At 31.8% G+C, this 24,284-nt stretch overlaps 2 protein-coding genes across 3 annotated transcripts in view; both read right to left on the bottom strand.

Moving 5' to 3' along the window:
* LOC142321956 (protein cortex-like) overlaps positions 1-6,945 on the bottom strand; it is a 29,819-nt gene extending 22,874 nt beyond the window's left edge. The window contains exons 1-2 of one of the 2 annotated variants that reach the window (XM_075360509.1): positions 3,517-6,945; positions 1,880-2,026 (exon numbers count right to left, since the gene is read on the bottom strand). In XM_075360509.1, coding sequence (XP_075216624.1) covers positions 1,880-2,026; positions 3,517-3,531 — 162 coding nt within the window. In that variant the 5' untranslated portion in view covers positions 3,532-6,945. The remainder of the gene's footprint in view (positions 1-1,879; positions 2,027-3,516) is intronic. The other variant, XM_075360510.1, reaches the window with a different exon arrangement.
* Positions 6,946-7,100: 155 nt separating this feature from the next.
* On the bottom strand, positions 7,101-24,232 carry LOC142321959 (bolA-like protein 3). Its single transcript, XM_075360513.1, has 4 exons — positions 24,050-24,232; positions 16,949-17,129; positions 11,463-11,551; positions 7,101-7,251 (listed from the first exon to the last, which is right to left on the bottom strand). The coding sequence occupies exons 1-4, from the start codon at positions 24,104-24,106 to the stop codon at positions 7,192-7,194; spliced, it is 387 nt and encodes a 128-aa protein (XP_075216628.1). The 5' UTR covers positions 24,107-24,232; the 3' UTR covers positions 7,101-7,191.
* Between the last annotated feature and the right edge of the window lie 52 nt (positions 24,233-24,284).

Below are 24,284 nucleotides of genomic sequence, written 5' to 3'. Positions count from 1 at the left end.
AAACTGGATTGGAAAAGTAATTGATTTTAACAGAACAATTTTTATCACATCAATGTTTGAACAACATAATGTAAATGAAAACAAATAGAAAACTTATCAGTAACAGAAAAAATTAATAAAAAATAGATTTAAAAATAAAAATTATATAATTTATTGTTTTTTTCTAAAAATTATTAAATATCAAAATGGTTACTTGATAAAGGTACAAACCTTTTGCTCAATGTGGCTGCTATTCTGTTCAGTGCATAGTTCAGCTCAGTGAATCCATCTTACCAGGTATGTTTAATAGCATCATCATTATTCCTAATAATAGCTCCAGCTTCTATTATAGGATGTCTCAATTTTTCTTGTACGCCAATATGAGCAGCAATACTTCATCCAACACCAAAGGAAAACGTCCACTGGCGTGATATCAAGAGATCGAGGTGGCTATTTTACTGGTCCTTTTTGACCAATCCATTGCTTACTAAATGTTATTTAAATGATTCATTACATCACGACAATAGTGATCAGGTGAAATATATACCTGCAAGTGGAATGAATATCTTTCAGGAGTTCCATCAGATTTGTTTGCAAAAAATACAAGTACTGCTTTCCATTGAGACTTGGAGTAAGAAAAAAGGGTGTATGAGTTTATCACCAAGAAGGCCACACCACACATTAAAGAAAAAAGTGCTTTGGAAATGACTTGTAGCAGTCTCATGAAGATTTCTTTCTGCCAAAGTGTGAGAATTTTGATAATTTACTATGTCAATTCTTGTAAAACAGGATTCATTGTTAATTAGAATATAACTAAAAAATTGGTATGCCACATTTTCTAATTAACCATCGACAGAATTTCATCTGTTTATCAAAATCAGGTGGTATAACAATTGAATACGTGTTGTATGGAATGGGTAATAATAATTGCTTCTGCAATGTTCACCACACACTTAAATACGAAACATAAAAGCGATGCGACAACTTTCTAGTGTTTGAGGTGGGAGATAATTGTACTGCATTAACAATGCTTCTTCAGCATTGGAATTTCTCACAAAATGTTCACGACCAGCATTGAATCGTTGTGGTTTAACATGCCTGTTTATCCAGATCGCCTTACCAAAGTGTCAAATGTTTTATGACCTGGTTCTCTTCAATCTGGATAATATGCACAGCAGCTAATCCATTTTTATTTTCTTTACCATAAATTAACAATATGTCTATCTACTCTCCAAATGAAAACAAATTTGTGGTATTACCCACTGTGAATACAGACCAAAGAATAACAGCACAAATATCTCTCACATGAATATTCAAATGCAACACATAACCTAATTGTTGATCAGCTGTTATTGCCAACCTATGAAAGAATAAAACTTTTTAATATATTTAGAAGGATGTCTTTCAAATTTATTTACATAATTTTTAGCATTGTAAGTAAATTTTCTGTTTAAAATCGCATCACTTTTCCGATCCAGTTTGTGAGTTTTTGTTGAATGAGTAATTTATCAACTTCTTAATTTGTTTAATGTGATCGAAACATGATACATACCAATATAAAAACACTTAAAAAGATATATAGTTACTCATAAAGTCCTTAAACAGCTTTCAGATAAAACATTCTGATGTTGAAAGTTGTATGGTTTGCTTCTTTTTTTTTCTTAAAAATAATTTATTTATTATTTCAGGAGATGTAATGACATAATTTTGAAAAAAGAATACTAATGAGGGGTGGTTTAATATCAACTCTTTCTAATTCTGATTATATTAAACATGAACTGATTGTATATAATATTATTAACAATAATAAAATACTAAGAAGGAGATTTAATTTTAATTGAATTAAGACATATTTCTCTTATCACATGAATACACTTATTCTAAATACTATATTATATACCTGTAATAGAATATCAGGTGTAGTTTTTGAAGAATGATCATAGATTACAGAATAATATGATTGATCAAAATCAATAAACTTCCTTGGAGGAATAAATCTATCATAACTACACTCATTACTTTTTCTTTCTTTCAATTTCCTCAAAACCTGCAATGAAATTATTAGTTTTAATTCTTCATAAAAAGTAACGAGAATTAAAGAAGACCATAAAATTAAAAATAATTTGTATTTGCTTAGATGAGTAAGTTTTTTCTATTAATTTATTGTAGAAAGCAGCAAAATTGTAAAAATTATAATCTTTTTACATTACATAAGGAATTTAATAGCACAGTAGTTCACAAACTTTTTTTTTTATGTACCACTCAGGTGAATTACAGATCAGTAGTGTGTCACTGAACTATTAAATATGTAATTTAACAGTTCACTAGGATAGCGAAAGAGTTACATCTCAGAGTGGTAAACCAATACAAAATTATAACTTTTTTTTTTTGTTGAAAGTATCTATTTTATAAAAAATCATGTATTACAATTTTTTCTGTTTATTACAAATTTACTCACATTAGTGATTACAATATTCTTGAAGAATAAAAATTCAGTGAGAAGGATGATGCTGCATGCTAAAACAAGTCATATCTGGTTCAGTTGTACTTTAACACAAATTTGGGTTAAGGTTCAGTTTATTACAAAATGTGTTTTTTACTGTCACCATAGTGGAAAATCCATTTTCACATTGATATGTGGTAGAAAATGGAATTAAAAATTTCACTGCTTTTCTGGACAGTAATAGTATGTACACTTTTAACTTTTAGACAAGATTCATACAATTCTACTTTAATAAATTCCATCTTCAAATCTCTATCGCAAGACAGTTCTATTGAAGATTCTGTTTCACAGTTAGTTCTAGGAATGATACCCAGTATGAAAGGGTTTTGAATCGGTAGGAATTCAAAACATCTGAAATAATAAATAAACTTTTTTTAGAAAAAAGTGAAAGTAAACCATATAATTTTTGATGGCGGTTTTTTTTTATTTGAAAGCAGTCCAAAAAGTTTCACGAGTACTAAATATCTTTTTAATGTTTTTATTTTGGTATATATCAGGTGTCAGTCAAATTAAACAGACTGAGAAGTTGACGTATTCAAATAGTTACTTAAGCTCATATAGTTAGTTACTTGTGTATATTTTGATGGTACACATTCTGTTTAAAATGAAGTTTGCTCACCTGAATACATACGTTACCAGTGTATGTCGCTGTCATTTAATTAATGACACACAAAATTGATTGTCATGATAATGGACAAGGCTAAATGAAATAAAAAAAACTCAAGACTTCAGATTGCTCAAAAGAAAGAATACTTTTTGTGTTAATCTTTGTAAGATATAATAATAAGGAAATTTATTCTTTTAGTTTTTTAACAGTCATTGCAATTAATTTTTACAAATAGAGAACTAAAAAAAAATTTGGTAATCAAATTTCAACACAAATCATCAGAATAACAGTTACTATAAAAGTTAATACTAATCGCAATATAAAAATAAACTACAAAATAATAATAACAATTTTTTGACTTATTGTTTAAATAAATTCTATTCATAAAAATAATTAAAAATAGTATTAAGAATTTAAAAATACACACCTTTCTTTTTGTCATAATATTTTTATAAAATAAATTAGGACAGTCAAAATTACCTATGCAAAAATCCAGACAAAATATTACATAATATTGTTTGAAATATTATAAAATAAATTAAGACAGTCAAAATTATCTATGCAAAAATCCAGACAAAATTTTACATAATCTTGTTTGAAATATCAAACACAATTCAGGACTATAATATGGAATAGCCAGAGAGCAAACTATTATCTCTAATTACTTGTTTATAGGTGAATCTGGTTCAGAGGTCACAAGATAAATATATTTCTTTTCTCTGCATTAATCTAATACAGCAATGCACGTTATCTGTCATAACAATGTTTGCAAATTTATAAGATATTAATTACTATATTAATATCCAAATGCTTAATATTACTTGTAATTCATACTTTTAAAGATAAGCTTCTATAACATTCAATTTTATCAAACAAAATCTGTCTTATTAAGACCCAGATTAATTTTAATTCATTAAAAAATATTCAATAAAATTTCAAATAATTTTTTTTTTGTAATTTAGGAGAAATGTAATGACAGATACATTTACATCTTTCATATAAGTAAATTTCATTACATAATTTAATTGCATCTCTTTCTTGGCTTAAGATTATATATTCATTACAGCAGTTAAATATTAATTACTGACAATTAAAGTATCTCTAATAAAACATAGCATCATCAATTGAGCTTCACCTGTTCATGAGCATGTGGTGCAAGGTAAAGATCAGTATTATTAGCTGAATAAAATATTCAAAAAAAAAAAAAAAATATCAAAATCCATTTAATGGTAACTAGTGTTGCCAGTGCCAGTTCTCTGACTTGACTGGTAAGGAAGAAATTCAAAGTGAGTGGGTCTTGGATTGACAGATTTCATTGCTATTTCTGTAAATTAATCAGATTAAAAAATCAAACAAGGAATAAATTATTATTTCAACTAACCTAACATTTTCAATCATTAGGTATGTGTTTTCTAGATTTAAATACTTCTATTTCTATTACTTTGTTTTATGAGCTTGTATAAATTTTTGCATATTTTATCAAACAAAGTTAAATAGTTGAAATAATACTAAATAAAATGCTAGTATGCTCTTTCATTGAATCAAACACAAGACCACTAACCTATAAGTCAGCACCACACAAACTGGCTAATCTGATAGTAAGATAGATTGAGAGTTATTGATGTAGAGGTAGTTTAAATGTGTTAAAAAAACATAAGACTTTTAAATTATATATACATCTACCACCAGTAATTACTACTAATTTACCATCAAAATGGCTAATTTGTCTTGTAAACTTGTAATTTTTTTTTTTTTAAACCATGTCACTTTGAATGGTATTTATTGAACTGAAGTATGTAAACACTGTCATCAGAGTTTGCTAAAGTCTAATATTTATGATTTACGTAAATTTAAATGATTAATTATTTAGGTTATAGAACTCCAAACAAAGAGAATGTAGTGATTGCATTTAACTGTAGGCAGGTGGTGATGCAATCAATTTCTAAATGGGCAATACACATGCTGACCTATCAGGTTACCTGCAGGTTTAATAGCCATACTCTAATTTGCACTGAGGTTCCATAAGGTTGAAAATAGTAATTGCTAGTTTATCTTCACAGAAAACACTGTTTTGACAATTTAAATATAGATACTATACACAAAGTATATTGTGAAGTATAACTTCACAAAGTGGGTTATGTCCGTTTCTTAAATTCTGTTAACATATTTTCTAATGTGAGAGCCTGAAAGAATGGTTTATAATTCAGTTTGGGTACTTCCACAAGGGCAGAACAACTGTGGGTTTGTAATGAAGATGTTCTGTAAGAAAGCAGGATTTTTTGTTCTCAGGAGACTCTTACTACCTAGAGGAAAAGTTATTTGCTGCAGCATTTTTCACTGAAACTGTTGATTCAATGAAAATGTGCTGTTTCCATTTTGGGTAAGGACAGCCCAATCTCCTGAGACACTGTGGATAAGATGGGTGTCCACTATCTGGAGGGGAACATTAAAGCACTTCTTTGGATCCCTGCTTAGGTAGATCAACAATTACTTATTACATCCCTACCTGTTATTCTTATCCTTGATCCTCTCCTGCCCAACGGTGTGAACTCTGGCAAGACACCCACTGGATAATTTTGTGGAGAAATATGATACGAGGGTGAATCAAATTTAAGCGGTAATTTTGCTATTCTACACAGTAAGCAGTTCTAAGATGAATGTTATAGTGGGGGAGGGAGTTAATGTTTGGTGTTTAGATAAGGGGAAACAGCTTGATTAGCTCCTCTGCTCTGTTCTGTTGTCAGTACAGCCATGAGTGAGCAAGAAGTTCCGTCATCTATTGCACAATGTATAATCATAAAGTTTTTAACTAATGAAGGCGTTAAACCTGCGGAAATTTTAACTTATTTAGAGAGGTACATTTGAGGACGTTACACTGTCCCAGAACCGAGTGTTTACAATTTTAGGGCGGGTGAGAAAATGTAGAAAACAAGTCATGATTGACACCCAAGGTCAAGTCTCACGGCTGACAACATCCGTGCTGTTTGAGAGCTTATCAAAGGTGATCGCCGGTTTACTGTTGAAGAAATTGTGTCAGAAGCAGATATCAGCTACAGGAGTGCTGATCTTGGCTTTAGAAAAGTTAGTGCTTGTGGGTTCCAAGGTTGTTGACTGAAAATCAAAAACAGGTCAGGTTGGAGATCTGCGAGAAACTTCTGAATTGATTTCGACAAAAGGGGACGATTTTTTGAGGCGCATTGTCACATGTGATAAAACATGGGTCCATTATTACACTTCGGAGTCAAAAATGGTGAGTAAGCAGTGGGAAAGGAAGGATGAAGGTTGCCCAATGATGGCCAAAACCCATCCGTCAGCTGGAAAAGTTCTTGCGACATTTTTTTTTTTGATTCAAGGGGAGTTTTACTCATTGAATTTCTCCATAATCAACGAACAGTATATGTGGCTTACTATTACCAGCTGCTACTGTCAACAAAAGCCACTTACTGAAACAAAAGGCAGGGTATGACTTTTCAGAGATACCATCCTTCACCATGACAATGCCAGGCCACACACGATTTTGACAAGAGAGATATACAATAGGAAAAAATGCACTGGGAAACCCTCAACTAACCTCCCGACAGTCCAGATTTGCCCTCTTTGACTATTTTTTGTTTGCACTCTTGAAAGAATCGTTTGAAGGGGAATGATTTAAAAATAATAAAGATATTGAGGAGCGCGTGCGCAATTAGTTGACGACTCAACCTCAAACTTTCTATGAACAAGGCTTCCAAATCGTTGGCAAAAGTGTGTAGATCATGCAGGAGACTATAGAGACATGATGAAGGTATGAATTGGTATATTATTAATCAATAAATTTATAAAAGAAAATTACCGTTTATATTTGATTTACCCTTGTATATAAATGAAATTAATTAATTTTATTATGCAATAGTGCAGATCCCTTAGTACGAACAAAACTGATGACTATAGAAAAAAAAGAGAAATGAAAGATTAACAAATGTAGATTTTTCTTTAGGTTAGTGTATTAAGTTAAATAACAACAACAAAAAATATTGTTTTTTATAAAATTAACATTTTATGATAAAAAGAACATTTTAAACTATGAACGATACAATTTAAAGAAATAAAATAACAACTAAGTTTATGGAGCTGCAGTATTGATCTGTATCCCATGCATATCTTTTATTTCATGTTTCAGTGCCTGCAACAAACAAATCAAATTACTAAGAATAAATAAACAAAATTTGTTTATTGGAGATTAAATACCTGCTTCATATGTGCGTAGTATATGTGTATGGTATAGTATTAATATTTGGGGGTAGTTCAACATATTTCAACTAAATTAACAACTGGTTACATATAATAGTTTAATTAAAAAATGAAAAAAGTACAAAATATTAGTTAAAGCTAAAAAAGCTGGCAAAGAATTGTATAACTTTCCTGGTTATGCTGGTCAAGTTACGCATAACTTGACCGGCATAACTAGTATACCACTGTACCATATATGTATGTGAATATATATATATATATATATATGTATGTATGTATGTATACTATTGCAGGTACATACACATTTACCTACTGCTATGTACATACACATAAAACATCTGTCAAAAATAGATTTTTTTACAACTTCTAACAGTCTTTATTAATAATTTCTAAATTTGGAATGATTCTGTATAATTTTCACATTTATCTAGTGATTTCATTAATATAGTTAAAAAAAAATGCTTTTATTGAAATCTTACATACTAATATAATTGCTAGTGGTGTTTCATGAGTTAGAAAAATACAATTTGAGAATATAGTTAAAAATATTTGAATTTTATCTTGATACTTAGTGTATCATTGTTGTGTATTGTTATTTTCCATAACAGTCGAGTGTATGGATTTTAAAAATCAATACACTCGAAAAAAATATGCATATCAAGATTTTTATTAATGTTGGTGGGTTTACGATTTGCATCTGTGAGGTGGGCATATTGATTTTGTTCACTGTGGAGTATTATTAACCACCTATTTTATCTTTGTTTGTAATATTTATCACACTTGTCCAATGTAGAATATGTGTATTTGGTAGCAATCAATTTACACATCCATAATTTTTTTTGTTTTGTGTAGAAGTCAGTCAATGAGTTTGGAGTAACAACCTTTGTGTGTGTAAAGGTATTTTACATCAATGAGCGTTTTTCTACAAAATGCAGTGACAGTTTTCTCACGTTTAGCCATGCAGTATTAAAAGCCCAGTAAATATTAAAGTTTAAGGTTCATTTGTTTAAGGTATTGAATCAACTTGTCAATGCCCTAAAAAACTACCAAAAGGGTAACTAACCCCCTTTCAAGAATCATTCTTTAGACTAGTCTTTCCAAAATTACCCACACATTATGGTAGATCTATAATATGGCTATTTGGTTCTCACAAGCTCCTGCTCCACTACTACCATCAAGATTTTAGAGAGATCTATTACCATAGCAATTTTTTCACATTAACTAAAAATAACTAAAATATTTGGAGTTTCAATCAAATATTTATTTGCATCAATTTGTGATGCAATAAGCAATTATTTCTGTCCTTAAATGATGCATGATAGCTTTTCACCTCTGATACAACAATTTCTTAACCAGATTATGAAGCAATATATATATATATATTTGTTACGGACAAAACCTGAAATTGTACAATGTTGACATACAACATTGCTAGCAATACACATGCTGTTTGTTCAAAGTCTGAAAACTCATTTTTATGGATATTCTACTAGCTCCATTATAGAATGTCAACATTGTACAAACCTTATAACCGAAGTTGGAGATGAACAAATTCCATTATGTTAGGTTTGCTTGCTAAGTTTTTATGTTCTGGATAGTGTGTTTGGTTATATTTTCTGTTTAAAAATGAATGCTGAGGAGTCATTTATGTTAAAAGTGAATGAATTAGAAGTTAAAGTGAATAGTTTTTCAATCAAAACTGAAGAACAGTATAATAAATTTATAAATGAAGTGCTGGATGCTAAAACTCATGAAGTGGAAATACCAACAGACTACAGGAAAAGGTATGGTATATTAAAAGTAGGAGATAGAAAAAATTAATTGTACCCAGGTAATTGTAAATCAGGTAACAATAATGTAATGGCTGAGAATTTGTTATTAGCATTATAAAAGGTTTGAAATCTATCTGGCAGAATTAAAAACTGTCCATGATAAACCCAGACATTCTGAAAAACGAGTGTAGAGAGGGCAAATCACAATGTAGAAGATATGGTTATACCTTGGTTGGAGGTTAATAAAACAAACCACTAGTGAGAAAGTTTGCAATCAAAAACTTTTCTCAGAGATTACTGTCCAAAGCCTGCAAAAATGAGTAATTTTGGACTTTGTATAAACTGGGTGTGTAATGCCTAGCATTGACCAAGAAATGTTGTGCATGTCGTGTGTGCACATGCACACACACACACACACACACACACACACACATACATATATATATATATATATATATATACACAAGGTGTGTGAGAAAACTAATGAGACTGACGTTTACCTTATCAAAGTTTTTATTTTTTCAAACAACAATTTTATCCCCCTTCAAAGTAGTTCCCTTGGGAAGCTATGCACCGGCGGAGTCGTTGTTCCCACTCCTGGTAGCAGTGGTGGAAGGCTTCAACTGGTAGGGCTTTTAACTGGTCAGTCACAGTCTTTTGAATGTTCTCCAGAATTCCAAAATGACGTCCTTTTAAGACATGTTTCAATTTCGGGAAAAGGAAAAAGTCACAAGGACTCAAATCAAGTGAATAGTGGAGTTGAGGAACTGTAGGAATGCGTGTTGAGGTCAAAAATTCCTGATGGAAATGGCTGTGTGAGACGGGGCATTGTCATGATGAAGCATTCACTGGTCTGCAATGGAGCATCCACAGGTCTCACACGAATCACTCTTTTCCTGAGCCTTTCAAGGACACCTTTGTAAAACACGGTTGACAGTTTGTCCTGGAGGAACAAATTCTTTATGTATGATACCCCTACTGTCAAAAAAGCAAATTAGCATGATTTTGATCTTTGATTTGCTCATTCGACAATTTTTCGGTCGAGAAGATGACAGAGTGTGCCGCTCTTCGCTTTGCTGCTTTGTTTCAGGATTGTACTCAAATAAACAGGATTTATCACCTGTGATCACACGATTGAAGAATTTTTGGCCATTGTCAATTCTCTCAAGATCAACGCACAGGTCTCTTCAATTGTCCTTCTGTTCCATTGTGAAGTTTTTCGGCACCAATTTCGCACAAACCTTTTGCATGTCCAAATCATCTGTCAAAATTTGATGAATGGTGAAAGTGTTTAAATTTAACTGTTCACTTGTCATCCTTATTGTTAAACGACGGTCTGATCTCACAAGAACCCTCACACGCTCAACATTTTCATCAGATTTTGAAGTTGAAGGTCTCCCTGAGCGAGGTTGATCTTCAACGTGTTCTCGGCCTTCCAAAAATGATTTGTGCCTGCGGAAAACTTGTGCTCTTGATAAACAATGTTCCCCATAGGCCTGTTTCAACTTTTCAAAGGTCACACTCGTGGATCCCCCAAGTTTAACACAAAACTCGATTGCACAATGTCGCTCTAAATTCTGATGCTCAATTTCGTAACACACAACAAAAACACAACTTCACTGATGGCGCTGTCAAAAATAATGTGTTGGCTGGATGGAGTTGAAACTCGTACTGAACATGTGGAAGGGATTAACAAACTGGTCTAGCATAGACCGGTAGACACAGCGTTGCCAGATTGCTCGCAGTGTTACCAGTCTCATTACTTTTCTCACACACCTCATATATATATAATACATAATATATAATAAGAGATCATATTAGCTTACATACGGTCTCTTTCACTAATATTTAAGATAGATTTGAATTTGGAAGAAAGTGTCTAAACGTTGTAATAAGATTTTCTCAGTTAATGTAATACAAATTGTATTAATATTTGAGAAAGGGAAAAGTATAATTTTTAAAGATTAGAACGTAATAGTGTCATAGTATTGTAACATAATTACTATGTGTAAAAATTGTTTTGATATTAAAACTTTAAAGAACTATTATTATTACGCAGTGATTTAATATTTGTTTGATAACTAGGAGTAGTTCTGATAAAAAGAAAAAAATTCAGTTTCGATTATTTAATAAAATATATATAAGATGATGTCTTATTTATACATTTGGTTATAATTATCACCAAGATACGAACATTTTTTTTTCAAATGGTGATTAAGGATGTCATAAATGTTAGATTCTAAACTGAAATTGAATCAAGAAACATTAAATAAGAAGCAAGCAAACATGTACACTTTCCTTATGAGTAACATTTCAGTATACTTTCTTGTAAAGAAAATCTGCTAAATCTTTTCAATGAACAATAACAAACCTCATGAACTAATCTGTGTTGCTTTATGATAGGCAATCCCCTGAATTCTTCTGTACGTACATCTACAGTATACATAGAGCCACAGCCTCCTGAAAAAGGTAATATTTAAATAATCTATCAAATATTTTTTAACAGTTTGAAACACTTTTTATAACATTATGTGAAACATGAGATTTTTATATTAATTAAAGTTCAATTTTTGTATTTTGTATTTGCTTTATATTGTCTTTCTTTACATCAATTTTCTCAGAACTGGATTCTCTACAAATTTGTATTTATTAATGGCAATTTAACAAAGTAAATCTTTGGTAAACATAACAAAACAATTTTTTTTACTCCATTTTTTAGGCATTACAACAATTTTCTCAGAAACTACTAGTTTCAGAAGTTATGCAGTTCTGGATCATCTGTTTTACTTCATTTTTCAGTCAAACATACAAAATCACTATATTTGTCCCTTTTCCTGCGATGGCTTCGTTGCCCCTTTCCATCATGCTGGGCTCGATCCTGCCCACCACGAGCAGAACAAAGTCATCTGTGAAAGTAACAGGGACAACACCATCAGAGAAAGCTAGCCTGGGGACCCCATCATAGACGATATTCCACAATAAGGGACCTCTGACAGATCCCTGCGACACATCCCAATCGACCATAAACCTGACCCGGCCATTTACGCTAAATGTAATGATAGTTCTTTGGCAGAGGAAGGATTGCAACACTCTCCTCAGGTAGGCATCAATCCCCTTATCCGCAAGTGACTTGAGAATAGGCGACCAAGCTGCCGCCCTGTCCACCATGCTCATCATGTTGTTCACCACGTCCACCGTCAAGATGCCTGCTCAAAATCCATACTGATGCGGGCTTAGCCCCCACCACATCTCAATATTATCAGCAAGCCTCATAACTAGGATATTCTCAAACAGCTTCATAAAGTTGTTGATCAGACAAAGAGATCTATAGCCGGACGAGTCATCAACTTGACGTCCCTCCTTCCTGATCAGCACCAACCTAGATTCCTTCCAGACCTCTGGTATCTGTTCATTGATCAGGATGTAGTTGAACGCATCTAGCACATATATGGTGCCTCGTCAACCACAATCGTGATCACTTAATCGAAAACCATCAGGCCCAGGAATGTTCCCAGATTTCATTTTCTGGCTGGTAGCAATTAACTCCTCCCAACTGAATCAAGGAATGTTATCAGCTACGATCTCCTTCCTTCAAATGCCACCACCTACTGGAAAGAATACTGCCACAAAACTATGCAGCTAACCATCTGTAAGGACTGGCTGCCTGCGCCCGAATCTCTTAGCCACGATCTAGTATCCCTGGTCCCACACATCACTGTCAATATTTTCGCGCAGCTGCCTCTAACAATCTGTTTTGGATTTGATGATAGCCTGCTTATAAGCTCTTCTGGCCTCAACAAAAGAAGTTCTCGCCTGTTCCTTTCTATTCGAGTCGATCCTGTGGTTCAACCTCTGCAACTGCCATGATGACTAACAGGACCGTCTCAATTCGGCCAGTACAACTGATCTCTAGTTCCGCTTGACCTCAATTGATCTTGAGGTCTTAACAAAACACCCTGCAGTCTCACAGACCTCTGTGACAGCCTCCACCAGGACATCCAACCTTACCTTGTCCTCTTGATACAGCCTAGCTGTGATTAAATTCTTAAATCTAATGCAACCTTCATTCTGTCACCGCCCTCATCTTCACCAGCGGTCATCCCTAACCCTTCTGGAGGCCAACCTTTAACAGGATGATCGGTGATCACTAAGTGAGATCTCATTTGACACCTCCAAAAGCCAACCCTGCCTGCATGATCAGCACTCAAGTCAAGTCAATCCATGAACGACCATTTGTCCTTTCAAATGTAGGATAATGGCCGTCGTTTAGACAAACCAACCCCCACCACTCTCATCAGATCATTCAATACGAAAACCCCTAGGGTTGTCCACTGAACCACCCCAAGTTCTAGATTTTGCATAGAAATCTCCAGCGACCACAACCATACGGCCCCAACACCTTCTGATCTTGACAAACAAACCATCGCAAACACATCGAACTCAGCAGTACAGAGTAGCACCTAGTACCAGCTAAACCATATCAGCTGCTCCATGTTGACCCAAACAAAACCATCACCCCTCCACTATGCAAAAACGGTATGCCCACCTTAACTATACAGATGGTGGCATCCTTCTGCACGTCATTCAACCAAGACCTGGCTTCCACAACGGAGACGTTGGGTTTGGATATCTGCTTAATCCACATCTTTCCTGGTGGTTACCTCTCAACAAGCGCCCATATACAAGCAACTCCGGTTGCAGATGACATGTAGGATCTTTTACATTTCCTACTTTTACAGACCTTATTTCTGAACTTATGTCCCTCCAAATCACACAGAGCAAACATCAGATAACCAGGGCATTGCTGCCTTTTGTGGTCTGCTTTCCCACAATTAAAACATAATGAGAAGCGAAGCAATCAGGACCTTGACACTTAGCTATGACATGGCAAGGCTTCCAACATTTGAAGCAGTGCTCCTGCTCATATCTCTGTTGCATATGACAGTGTACCCAACCAATCTATATCCTGCCCATGTTGGCCAAGACTTTAGTTGTTCTGGCTGAAAGAATGACCGATGCATTCTTTGTGTCTCCAAAGGCAGGTCTCACTGATGAGACCTGCCTTTGGACCTGCCACTGATGAGACGAGGAGGCATTTAAGCTTCAGCTTAAATGCCTCCTTGGGTTTGACTGCCTTAGTGATACCCTACCTAATCACCCCTTTGTCGAAGCTGCAGTCAATGTCCTTAATATGGATAACAACTTTTCTGTATGCCCTGATGCAACATCAAACCCGGACAGACACTCGCTCCTTCAAAACGGTCTTAAGAGACTCTGCTGCCTTGGTCTCACCTCTTACCCAAATTTGCATTTCGTCATTATTTACTTTCCTATGAGAGGATTTCGCCAACTTCCTGCACGGAAACTTTATTCTTCATCGTCTTCAGAAGGTCTGCGTAAGACTGACCACTCGCTTTCACAAGTGTTCTCGACTGGACAGACTACCAGACGTTTTAGGGTCGGTACCCTTCATCTTTTTCTTAGCCTCCCTACAAAAAGAGACTTCACAAGAATATTCCTTTCTCTTACCCACAAACTCTAGAAGATGCCTAATGGTCATTCCAGTCCCACCATCTGGCAACCTGAAGATAAAGTTTCAAGAACCCTTCATAACCCTGTCCACCACCTGCGTGACAGCTACAACAACCTGTTCCTTGCTCTCTATTGTATTAACCATCACTATGTATGTTGACAGCTTCAAATCAAGATCGTGAGATTAATAGAATCCTTACTGAGGTGCTCCACTTTAACCTTATTTTCATTGAGAAGTTTCATCAGGCATGGGGATCTCTCTTTAACCTTCCTGGAGTAACAAGTTTTGCCACAGACCAAATCATATATAAGAAAGGTGTCTCTACCATTCTTAAAGAACACCCACTTTTGCAGCTCTACCGTATTCTTATAGTTCCAAGGGCCACCCCTTGCAACCAACCGGGTAACCTCTGCATCAAGAACTTTCTCCTCTACGAGATCTTGAAGTCCATCACATTGGCCTTGTTATCTGAACTGCGACAGACACACATGGACGTGGTTTCATATGGTCAATATCTCTCAGCGTGCCTCTTAAACTGCTTAACTCCAAAACAAGCTTACCCAGTACTACATCAGTCTGCTTCAATTTTCTCTTAGTGGTCTTGTCTACGTGATTGGATTGTTTTGGCAACATCTACAATCCTTTTGACAAGCCCATTGAATTCGGATCCCCGTCTGGCTGTTTGATTTCTCTTCTCTAACCACCTGCTCTTTCTACCCGCTCTAACCACCCGCTCCAACAGAGCCGTCAGTTGTGAACCACACTTCACTTCAACACTTCTATTAAACTTCTAAAAGTACAGCACAAGTTTTCAGAACCCTGCAGAGCACGTTACAAAGCTCAAAAGAGAAATCAACCGATAACACAGAAAAGTGGGGAACTGGCAAAAATGCGTTGGAATAAGTGTTGCAAAAGTTAGTTGGGATAAAGCACAATATTACACCCAATGTGGGAAATGAGTTCCTGCCTAAACTAACCTCACATATTTTTTGATTATTTACTGTCCAAAAAGACTTAAACCCAAATACCAAGTAAGATTATAAAAAGTATAAGCTTAACACTAATATTAAACAAAATACGGTCCAATTAATAAAAACATACTTGTTCGTATTTTCAGAGAGAAATATACTGTAAACACTTACATAATAATAACCAACTTAGGTTAAGTTTAAACACTTATACAGAACTTCTACTACTTCTAATCATTATACAAAGTATTAAGTCCCAGCAGTAATACTTGTATCAAAAAAAGACTGTCCAACTCAAAAATACATATTCATTCACACAACAACTGAACTAAACAAAAAAATAAATAAAGTCAGAGCACACCACAGGCACACCCGACTTCACCAATGTCTTCTAACCTCGTCTAATTTTTAAGAATTTAGAAGTTTCTTCATTAACTTATTCTCCATATATGATAAGAGGTAATTTTAAATGACTGTTTAAAAGTCATTTAAATGACTTTTAACAGAGCCTTGTTTTTTTATTTTGACTTTAATAATAGCATCTTTGCATACAGAACTTCTATTTAAACATGGAATCCTTAGTAGATCTAATGTTGTAACAGTTTAATTTATATTTAGCAATGTGAGTAACATTTTTCTGTATTTTAAACTTATTTCTAAATTACAATGTTACTGTTCCTTTAACAATTTTGTTGCACATATGAGAATGTAAGATCATGATAAATCTGTAATTTATTATCATTCTCTCATCAATTTTCCTTGAAGCATTAACTAGATGTTAGTTTGTCAAAAAATTATCAGTATATTTTTTATAATTTGACATAAGGTAAATAATGTTTTATAGATGGTGAAATAATATTGTATTAACACAACAATGTTCACTAAACACTTGTTGAATATTTAGCTTTGTTGCATTCTCATTGAAATTTTGTAAAAACTTGTTCCTTTTTTTATATTCATTCGAAAAAAATCATAAGAAAATGAATGCATGACAAATAAACAAAAATCATTATATCATTATGCCCAGCCACCGTGGAATATAAACCATTTAGAACATGAACTCATGACATAAATATTAATAATGTCATGAAACTTCAACCAATATGGTCTCATGACCCCAATCTGGAAATATTAGAATTATTACCTTGTAAGTCTTTTTTAAATAAATTTATGTTTTAGTAAAAATCTGTTTGCTCTTTTAAAATTCTATAATAGGTAGGTTTAGCTGAATTTTGAAACAGTACCTTTGTTATAATTTAAGCACATTGCTCAAAGGCAAGTGTTGATTAAATCAATAATAATAATAATAAAAACATTAGTAATACACATTAAGATTTCATAATATTACACACATACCAGAAACATCTTGTACTTTAATGTCTTTTGCCTTGGGAAATGTTTTCTGTAATAGACCTTTTATCCTCTTTTCACCTTCAGTAAACAACTCCACAGATGTTGATAAAGAGTTTGATGAGACTAAAGATAATGATCTAGATGAATCAAGAAATGTTGATTTACTACCAGTTTGTTGTGCTAACTGGAAAATAAAATAAAATCACATAATTACAACTTATCTATCATAGGAGAGATGAAACTTCAAAAATACAGAGAGGAGGGGAAATCAGGGACTTACTATTATTTAATAAAATACACTTGCAGTAGATTAATACTATATAAAACAATAATTTAAATTATATTTGTCCAGTAGAATTTAATGATTAACTTAATTGTTAAATAATCATTATATAATTAATAATTGTTAAATAATTACTAGAAAATTAATCAAAACTCTGTAATTTTATAAAAACACAGTGGTTATTTTTATCACAATCACTATTAGAAAAAAGAAAAATTTTGTATGTATATTCCTGTTATTTAACTAGGATAATATATTTATAAGCATGCACTATCATAAATGTTTCTATAGCATCTGAGGTGTTTCTTTCCAAATATTCAAATAAAATGGCTGATATAAAATTCAGAATGGAAGTAAATTTTACTCTCTAAAAAATAATAAAATTTCCTTATAAAGTTATTTTTGAAAATATTTTAATATCCATAGAATAAAAAGAATGAGTATTGTAAGTATCCTCATTCTATATTGGATTTTCATATATTTGTAGATCACAGCTTGAAGATGTGTTATTTGATTATTAGGTTAACTCAGAATAGGAGAAGTGTTCAAGGGTATCTTGAATCATGATAGGTTTACTAATGGGAACACATCGGGTTGGTCTAGAGGGTGAATGCGTCTTCCCAAATCAGTTGATTTGGAAGTCGAGAGTTCCAGCGTTCAAGTCCTAGTAAAGTCAGTTATTTTTACACGGATTTGAATACTAGATCATGGATACCGGTGTTCTTTGGTGGTTGGGTTTCAATTAACCACACATCTCAGGAATGCTCGAACACAGACTGTACAAGACTACACTTCATTTACAATCATACAAATCAACCTCATTCATCCTCTGAAGTATTATCTGAATGGTAATTATCGAAGGCTAAACAGGAAAATGAAAGAAAAGGTTTACTAATTGGATTGAGAAGGTAAGAAAATGTTTATCTCCTTACTCTTAGCTCTATTTCTAGATTCCAACTTTTCTTGTTTAACAGGTAGCAGTCGGTAAATACATAAATAAATACATTATTATGTTTTACAAAAATTGCAGTATTTTTCTGCAAATTCCTCCCCAAAAATCAGAGATTTAAAAAAAAGAAGCAAGTTAGTTAAAATATTGACAATAGTCTGATTTTGTTTCTCTCTGTTATTCTTTTTTTTTAGAAAAACAGTATATATACATGCCACTCAACATTACATCTTAACATTCAAGTAAATATTACCCATTTTATGATACCAGATAAAACAGTTCAATGACAAAAGTTAAACACTAACTGTTGTTATTTTTTAATAATGCTTTAAAGAAAATCTATCTGATTTTTTTTTAATCAGAAATTAAAAACAAAAAAATTGATTCACAACAGTTTCAAGTACTGGTATAATCTAGTTCAGGCAGAAAACAAATAATGTAGAACATAATGTAAAACATCTTATTTACATAAGAGGGTCACATTGAAGGTGTTGTTCGAATAATGTTCATCTTGGTTTAGTACCTTGGTTTGGATTAATTATTCTAAGTATTAAGTAATTTGCTGGTTAATTGAAATAAATAAAAGTTCTTATTTGGTTTAATTCAAAATTATTTTTATTATAACATTTGAACTTATACTTCAAATATGTGACATTGTTGTAAATTAGTTATGCATTAATGATATGAACATGTTGAGTCTCTGAAGAACGGAATTAGACTGAACAATACAAAACTAGACACATTGTTACATTAGTAATATAAAATATCAGCTGTTAACAAGGCCAGCCGAATATAGACAACTTTATTTAATTTACATTGAGTAAGAAGAACCAGACAGTTATAAATTTTATTTATTTTTACAAATAAAATGGAGGAAAGGAAACATGAATCTTAACAGACATTTTATGCAATATCTGCAGGAAATGTATTTTTTTCAGTTAGTATCAATTATAATAACATAATTTATTAAACATAAAAAAATAACTTATTAATTCATTAACCCTTTATTGCAAAGTTGTGAGCAATAATTCACCCTAACAGATGATTTTATATAGTAATTGATTACTATATAATTACACATCATAAGTTATTATAATAAAAACATTTTAGAAGTCATTAATGTAAACATTTTGAGTGTTTTGTTAAATTGTAAATTTTAATATTATGATCAACCAAACTGATTCTGTTCGCAACATCAAAACAATGATCTGTTTTTCTTAATCAATTGCTGGGTTTTGCTTAATGATTAAATATTTATTAAATATATATTAAATATTATGCCTACATATGATCCCAGTTTATAAATCTTGAGATTACTTCAGAAAATCAGGGTGAGTTTTAAGAAATAAAATGAGCTATTTAGTGCTTTTAAATATAATTAACTGATTTTTAATAAATTAAAAATTATGACATTTTCATATACTTTTTTTTTGTCTTCAGTCATTTGACTGGTTTGATGCAGCTCTCCAAGATTCCCTAACTAGTGCTAGTCGTTTCATTTCAGTATACCCTCTACATCCTACATCCCTAACAATTTGTTTTACATATTCCAAACGTGGCCTGCCTACACAATTTTTCCCTTCTACTTGTCCTTCCAAAATTAAAGCGACTATTCCAAGATGCCTTAGTATGTGGCCTATAAGTCTGTCTCTTCTTTTAACTATATTTTTCCAAATGCTTCTTTCTTCATCTATTTGCCACAATACCTCCTCATTTGTCACTTTATCCACCCATCTGATTTTTAACATTCTCCTATAGCACCACATTTCAAAAGCTTCTAATCTTTTCTTCTCAGATACTCCGATTGTCCAAGTTTCACTTCCATATAAAGCGACACTCCAAACAAACACTTTCAAAAATCTTTTCCTGACATTTAAATTAATTTTTGATGTAAACAACTTATATTTCTTACTGAAGACTCGTTTAGCTTGTGCTATTCGGCATTTTATATCGCTCCTGCTTCGTCCATCTTTAGTAATTCTACTTCCCAAATAACAAAATTCTTCTACCTCCATAATCTTTTCTCCTCCTATTTTCACATTCAGTGGTCCATCTTTGTTATTTCTACTACATTTCATTACTTTTGTTTTGTTCTTGTTTATTTTCATGCGATAGTTCTTGCGTAGGACTTCATCTATGTCGTTCATTGTTTCTTCTAAATCCTTTTTACTCTCGGCTAGAATTACTATATCATCAGCAAATCGTAGCATCTTTATCTTTTCACCTTGTACTGTTACTCCGAATCTAAATTGTTCTTTAACATCATTAACTGTTAGTTCCATGTAAAGATTAAAAAGTAATGGAGATAGGGAACATCCTTGTCGGACTCCCTTTCTTATTACGGCTTCTTTCTTATGTTCTTCAATTGTTACTGTTGCTGTTTGGTTCCTGTACATGTTAGCAATTGTTCTTCTATCTCTGTATTTGAACCCTAATTTTTTTAAAATGCTGAACATTTTATTCCAGTCTACGTTATTGAATGCCTTTTCTAGGTCTATAAACGCCAAGTATGTTGGTTTGTTTTTCTTTAATCTTCCTTCTACTATTAATCTGAGGCCTAAAATTGCTTCCCTTGTCCCTATACTTTTCCTGAAACCAAATTGGTCTTCTCCTAACACTTCCTCCACTCTCCTCTCAATTCTTCTGTATAGAATTCTAGTTAAGATTTTTGATGCATGACTAGTTAAACTAATTGTTCTGTATTCTTCACATTTATCTGCCCCTGCTTTCAGATTTTAGATCTATCCAGATCATATTCCAAATTTTTCAAGAACTGAATGAAGGCGAATGATTATCATATAACGGCTGATTACTCTTGATATGTTGTTTTATGGTTTTTGAAACTTTTTTAAGTTCTCTTAAAAATCTCTAGGCTTGATTCTATAAAACAGTTTTATTTGTACACTTTCAATCTCTTATTTCCTATGATTTATTATTCTGATTAACTAGAATTGCAGTGAAGATGTACTCAAAACCAAGCCATCAGAATGTTAGCTGGATTAGGTAATATCAACTTTCTTGAAAAATTATAAGTACAATATCTTTGCCCTCCCTATACATTTATCATTCTTTAATTTTTGTGAAGAAACTATATTTTCATGGCAATTTTACAAGGAACAAGGATAATATTCATGCAATTATGAAGATCCCCTCCTCCTTGGAAGTATGACTGTACTTTATTACTATCATTAACCTCTACATCCATCAACCATCTTCCAAAATATCACAGCAAAATTTTTCCAGATTCAATGGAATAAATAAAAGTATATTTATTTATTTCAATAAATACATAAAACCTTTAAATAAAAGCTTCCATCAATTCTTTCTTATAATGTATTGACATACAAAATTAATTAAAATGTTTTAATAATGAACAAAATGAGTAAGAATCAATTTGGATAAGAAAAACTTTAGCAATAGTAATCCTTTAAATTATTATAATTGTATAGATAAATAACATTATAAATGATTTTATTCCTTATTTAATATAGTAAATAAAGAAATATTTTTTCTTGTATTATACTAAATATTACACTATAATGAATATGGTATATAACTGGTTTATATTGTTGGTAATATTATAATTTTTAATCATTCTTTTTATTTCTATTTTACAGCTTACAAATGTATTTAAAATATCTTGATAAGTATTTTTTAGTTTTTTGAGATAATTTAAATTTTAGTTTATATTAATTTGTTACCATACGTAATTATTTAATAATGACTGATCACACATGTAATATATTAGTCCAGTTGATTCTATTATATTAAAACTAACTATGAAGCATTGACTAAAATCTGGATTTAATTTAAAGAAAAATATATGTTTGAACCAGGTTATTATTTCTTGAAAAAAAAAAAAAAAACAAAACACTAGCAACAAAGGTGATATAATCTTCAAACAGAAAAAGTGACAAACATTCAAAAAGAAAACTTTACAAGTAGTACAATACAAAATAGAAAACAAAAAAAATAGCTTGGGAACCCCACAATGAACATGATACCATAAAACTAAAGTATGTATTGGAATGCTTTGTTCAGAAACAAAAAGTACATGTAAAAATAAAAAATAAGGACTTCATTAAAATTTACACATAAGCCAAAACAGATTTAAGAAATTTATACAAATTGTGAATTTCAGCTGCTCTACCTTAAAACACCAATTCTTTGTACTAATGTGAATCTTAAAGTCAATGTCTCATAATATATCTAATCAAGTAGAATATGATTGCAGCAGTTATCTAAGGAATATCAAGAAATTACAAGAGACATCAATGTGTTAATCGTATATGTCTCTTTTTTGTTCAACTTCCATGATGTCAAATTAAAAAAAAATTTTCTTAATTTAAAAGTAAAATTTTTTTACTTTCTGGTTTGAGAAACCAGAAAGTAAGGGAGTGTTAAAAAAAGATAAGAATCTGTACTAGTTAGTAAGTTCTATGTTACTTCTTATTCACTATAGTTCTTGAAACAAAAGAGTTTCAACTGCTATAAAAAGCCACTTTTTATTGATGTAGGTACCACTGTATCAAGTCCAACAAAGCTGGAATGTCCCTTTGTCCACATGAATATATAATAAAATGGATGGGCGATGGAGTAATTAACAATTCAGGTGGGTGTGTTTTTCAAAACTTTGATCCCTCGATCTTCCAAACAAAATTTCCTGAAAGATGTATTCCCCAATTTTTAATGGAGAATCCAAATCAGGATTCAAAATCCATAGTCTTTTTTCACCCAAACTAAATTGGTAGATTGCTCACCATTAATATATAACAAATAAATTAATCAGTGGGTAGGATGTGAATGGAATACTCAGGATTGGTAGGGTATATGAGGTGTGGAAGAAGCATGAATTTCAATTGTTATCTAATTAAAAAGAGTAAAGCAGATATAAGGACATATTTATGTAGTTTGTGAATAATCTTCATTTTTTAAGTGTCAGGTAAGAGGTAATCGTTTTAATGTCAGTTTGTATCATTTAAGGTGTTTGCTTACGTTGTGGTGTGAGCACATGGATGTGCTGTATAAATTATTAATAGTCTTATTTGTAGTGAATTTTAATGTAGTTTCAATTTTTAAAAACCTTAACAACCTTAGATAAAATCTAAAGATTATATGAGGGAAAAAACAACTACTTTACCACTAACAAAATTGAATTCCTAACCACTTGAAGATAGCTCTGGTGGCAACATCACACAAGAATGAACTTCATCACTGTACTGAAAAAATCTTCTGGAAGCATGTTTGCAATACTTAGAAAGTGGTCATTTTAAATTAATTTTTTTATGAAAGAAGATTTATTTCTTATGCTACATTTTTGTGTATCTGAATACTAATAAAGTATTAGTAAAAAAAACATGATTTTAAATAAGCATTGACAATTATTAAATATAAAATCATAAAAAAGTGATACCTGATGAATTCTATATCAAATTTAAGTAACCTAATTAAAAACGTCTAACCTACTCTTAATCTCATTCAACTACATGAAAAAACAAAAAAAATAGAAGTAAAATTATGTTTTAAAACCATGTATCAAAAGTTTCGTAATATTTTTTATAATTAATTACGCATACAGAGTAAGTAATTAAATAATTGTGGTATTCGAAATTTTTCCATACCGGTAAAAAACCACTAAGTGTGTACGTTTTGTCATATTCTAACCACCCAGAGATAAACATAAGTACGAGCATCTCTCATTCAATTACATAAATTTTGTAAGTGGCTATAGTTTTTCCAGTATTTTATATATTACTAATACAACACGATGAATGGATAAGTCAGACAACTAAAAAGTGGGCATTCAAATATAAACCAGAAGCTTTCACAACATTAAAAAACGACAGTAAAATAAGTACATTAATATACTTACAAAGCACATCTGCCTCAACTGAATAATCCTAGAATTTTTAATAATGTTTTGTAACATGTTAAAAATTAATAAAACGTAATAGAATATCTTTTACATAAAGATATTTTTAAATACAAGATTATTGGAAGGTTACACTCTGAAAACAAACTCCCGCAGTTCTAGCTAGCAAACAGCTGATCTATATCAGCTGATTAGTAAGCTTAATTACCGAAAAACTCATCAAAATAATAAAATT

This window comes from Lycorma delicatula, chromosome 3 (assembly GCF_047948215.1).
Source record: "Lycorma delicatula isolate Av1 chromosome 3, ASM4794821v1, whole genome shotgun sequence".
NCBI lineage: Eukaryota > Metazoa > Arthropoda > Insecta > Hemiptera > Fulgoridae > Lycorma > Lycorma delicatula.
Note: the sequence above shows the minus strand (reverse complement) of the source record. Positions and strands in the feature narration are given on the sequence as shown.

Coding starts and splice junctions, on each gene's coding strand:
- LOC142321959 (XM_075360513.1), bottom strand. CDS start 24,106: ATGTTACAAAACATTATTAAAAATTCTAGGATTATTCAGTTGAGGCAG. Junction 11,552..16,948: donor TAAAGTACAAGATGTTTCTG/GTATGTGTGTAA, acceptor TACCTTTTTCAG/GAGGCTGTGGCTCTATGTAT. Junction 7,252..11,462: donor AACACAGATTAGTTCATGAG/GTTTGTTATTGT, acceptor TGTTTGTTGCAG/GCACTGAAACATGAAATAAA.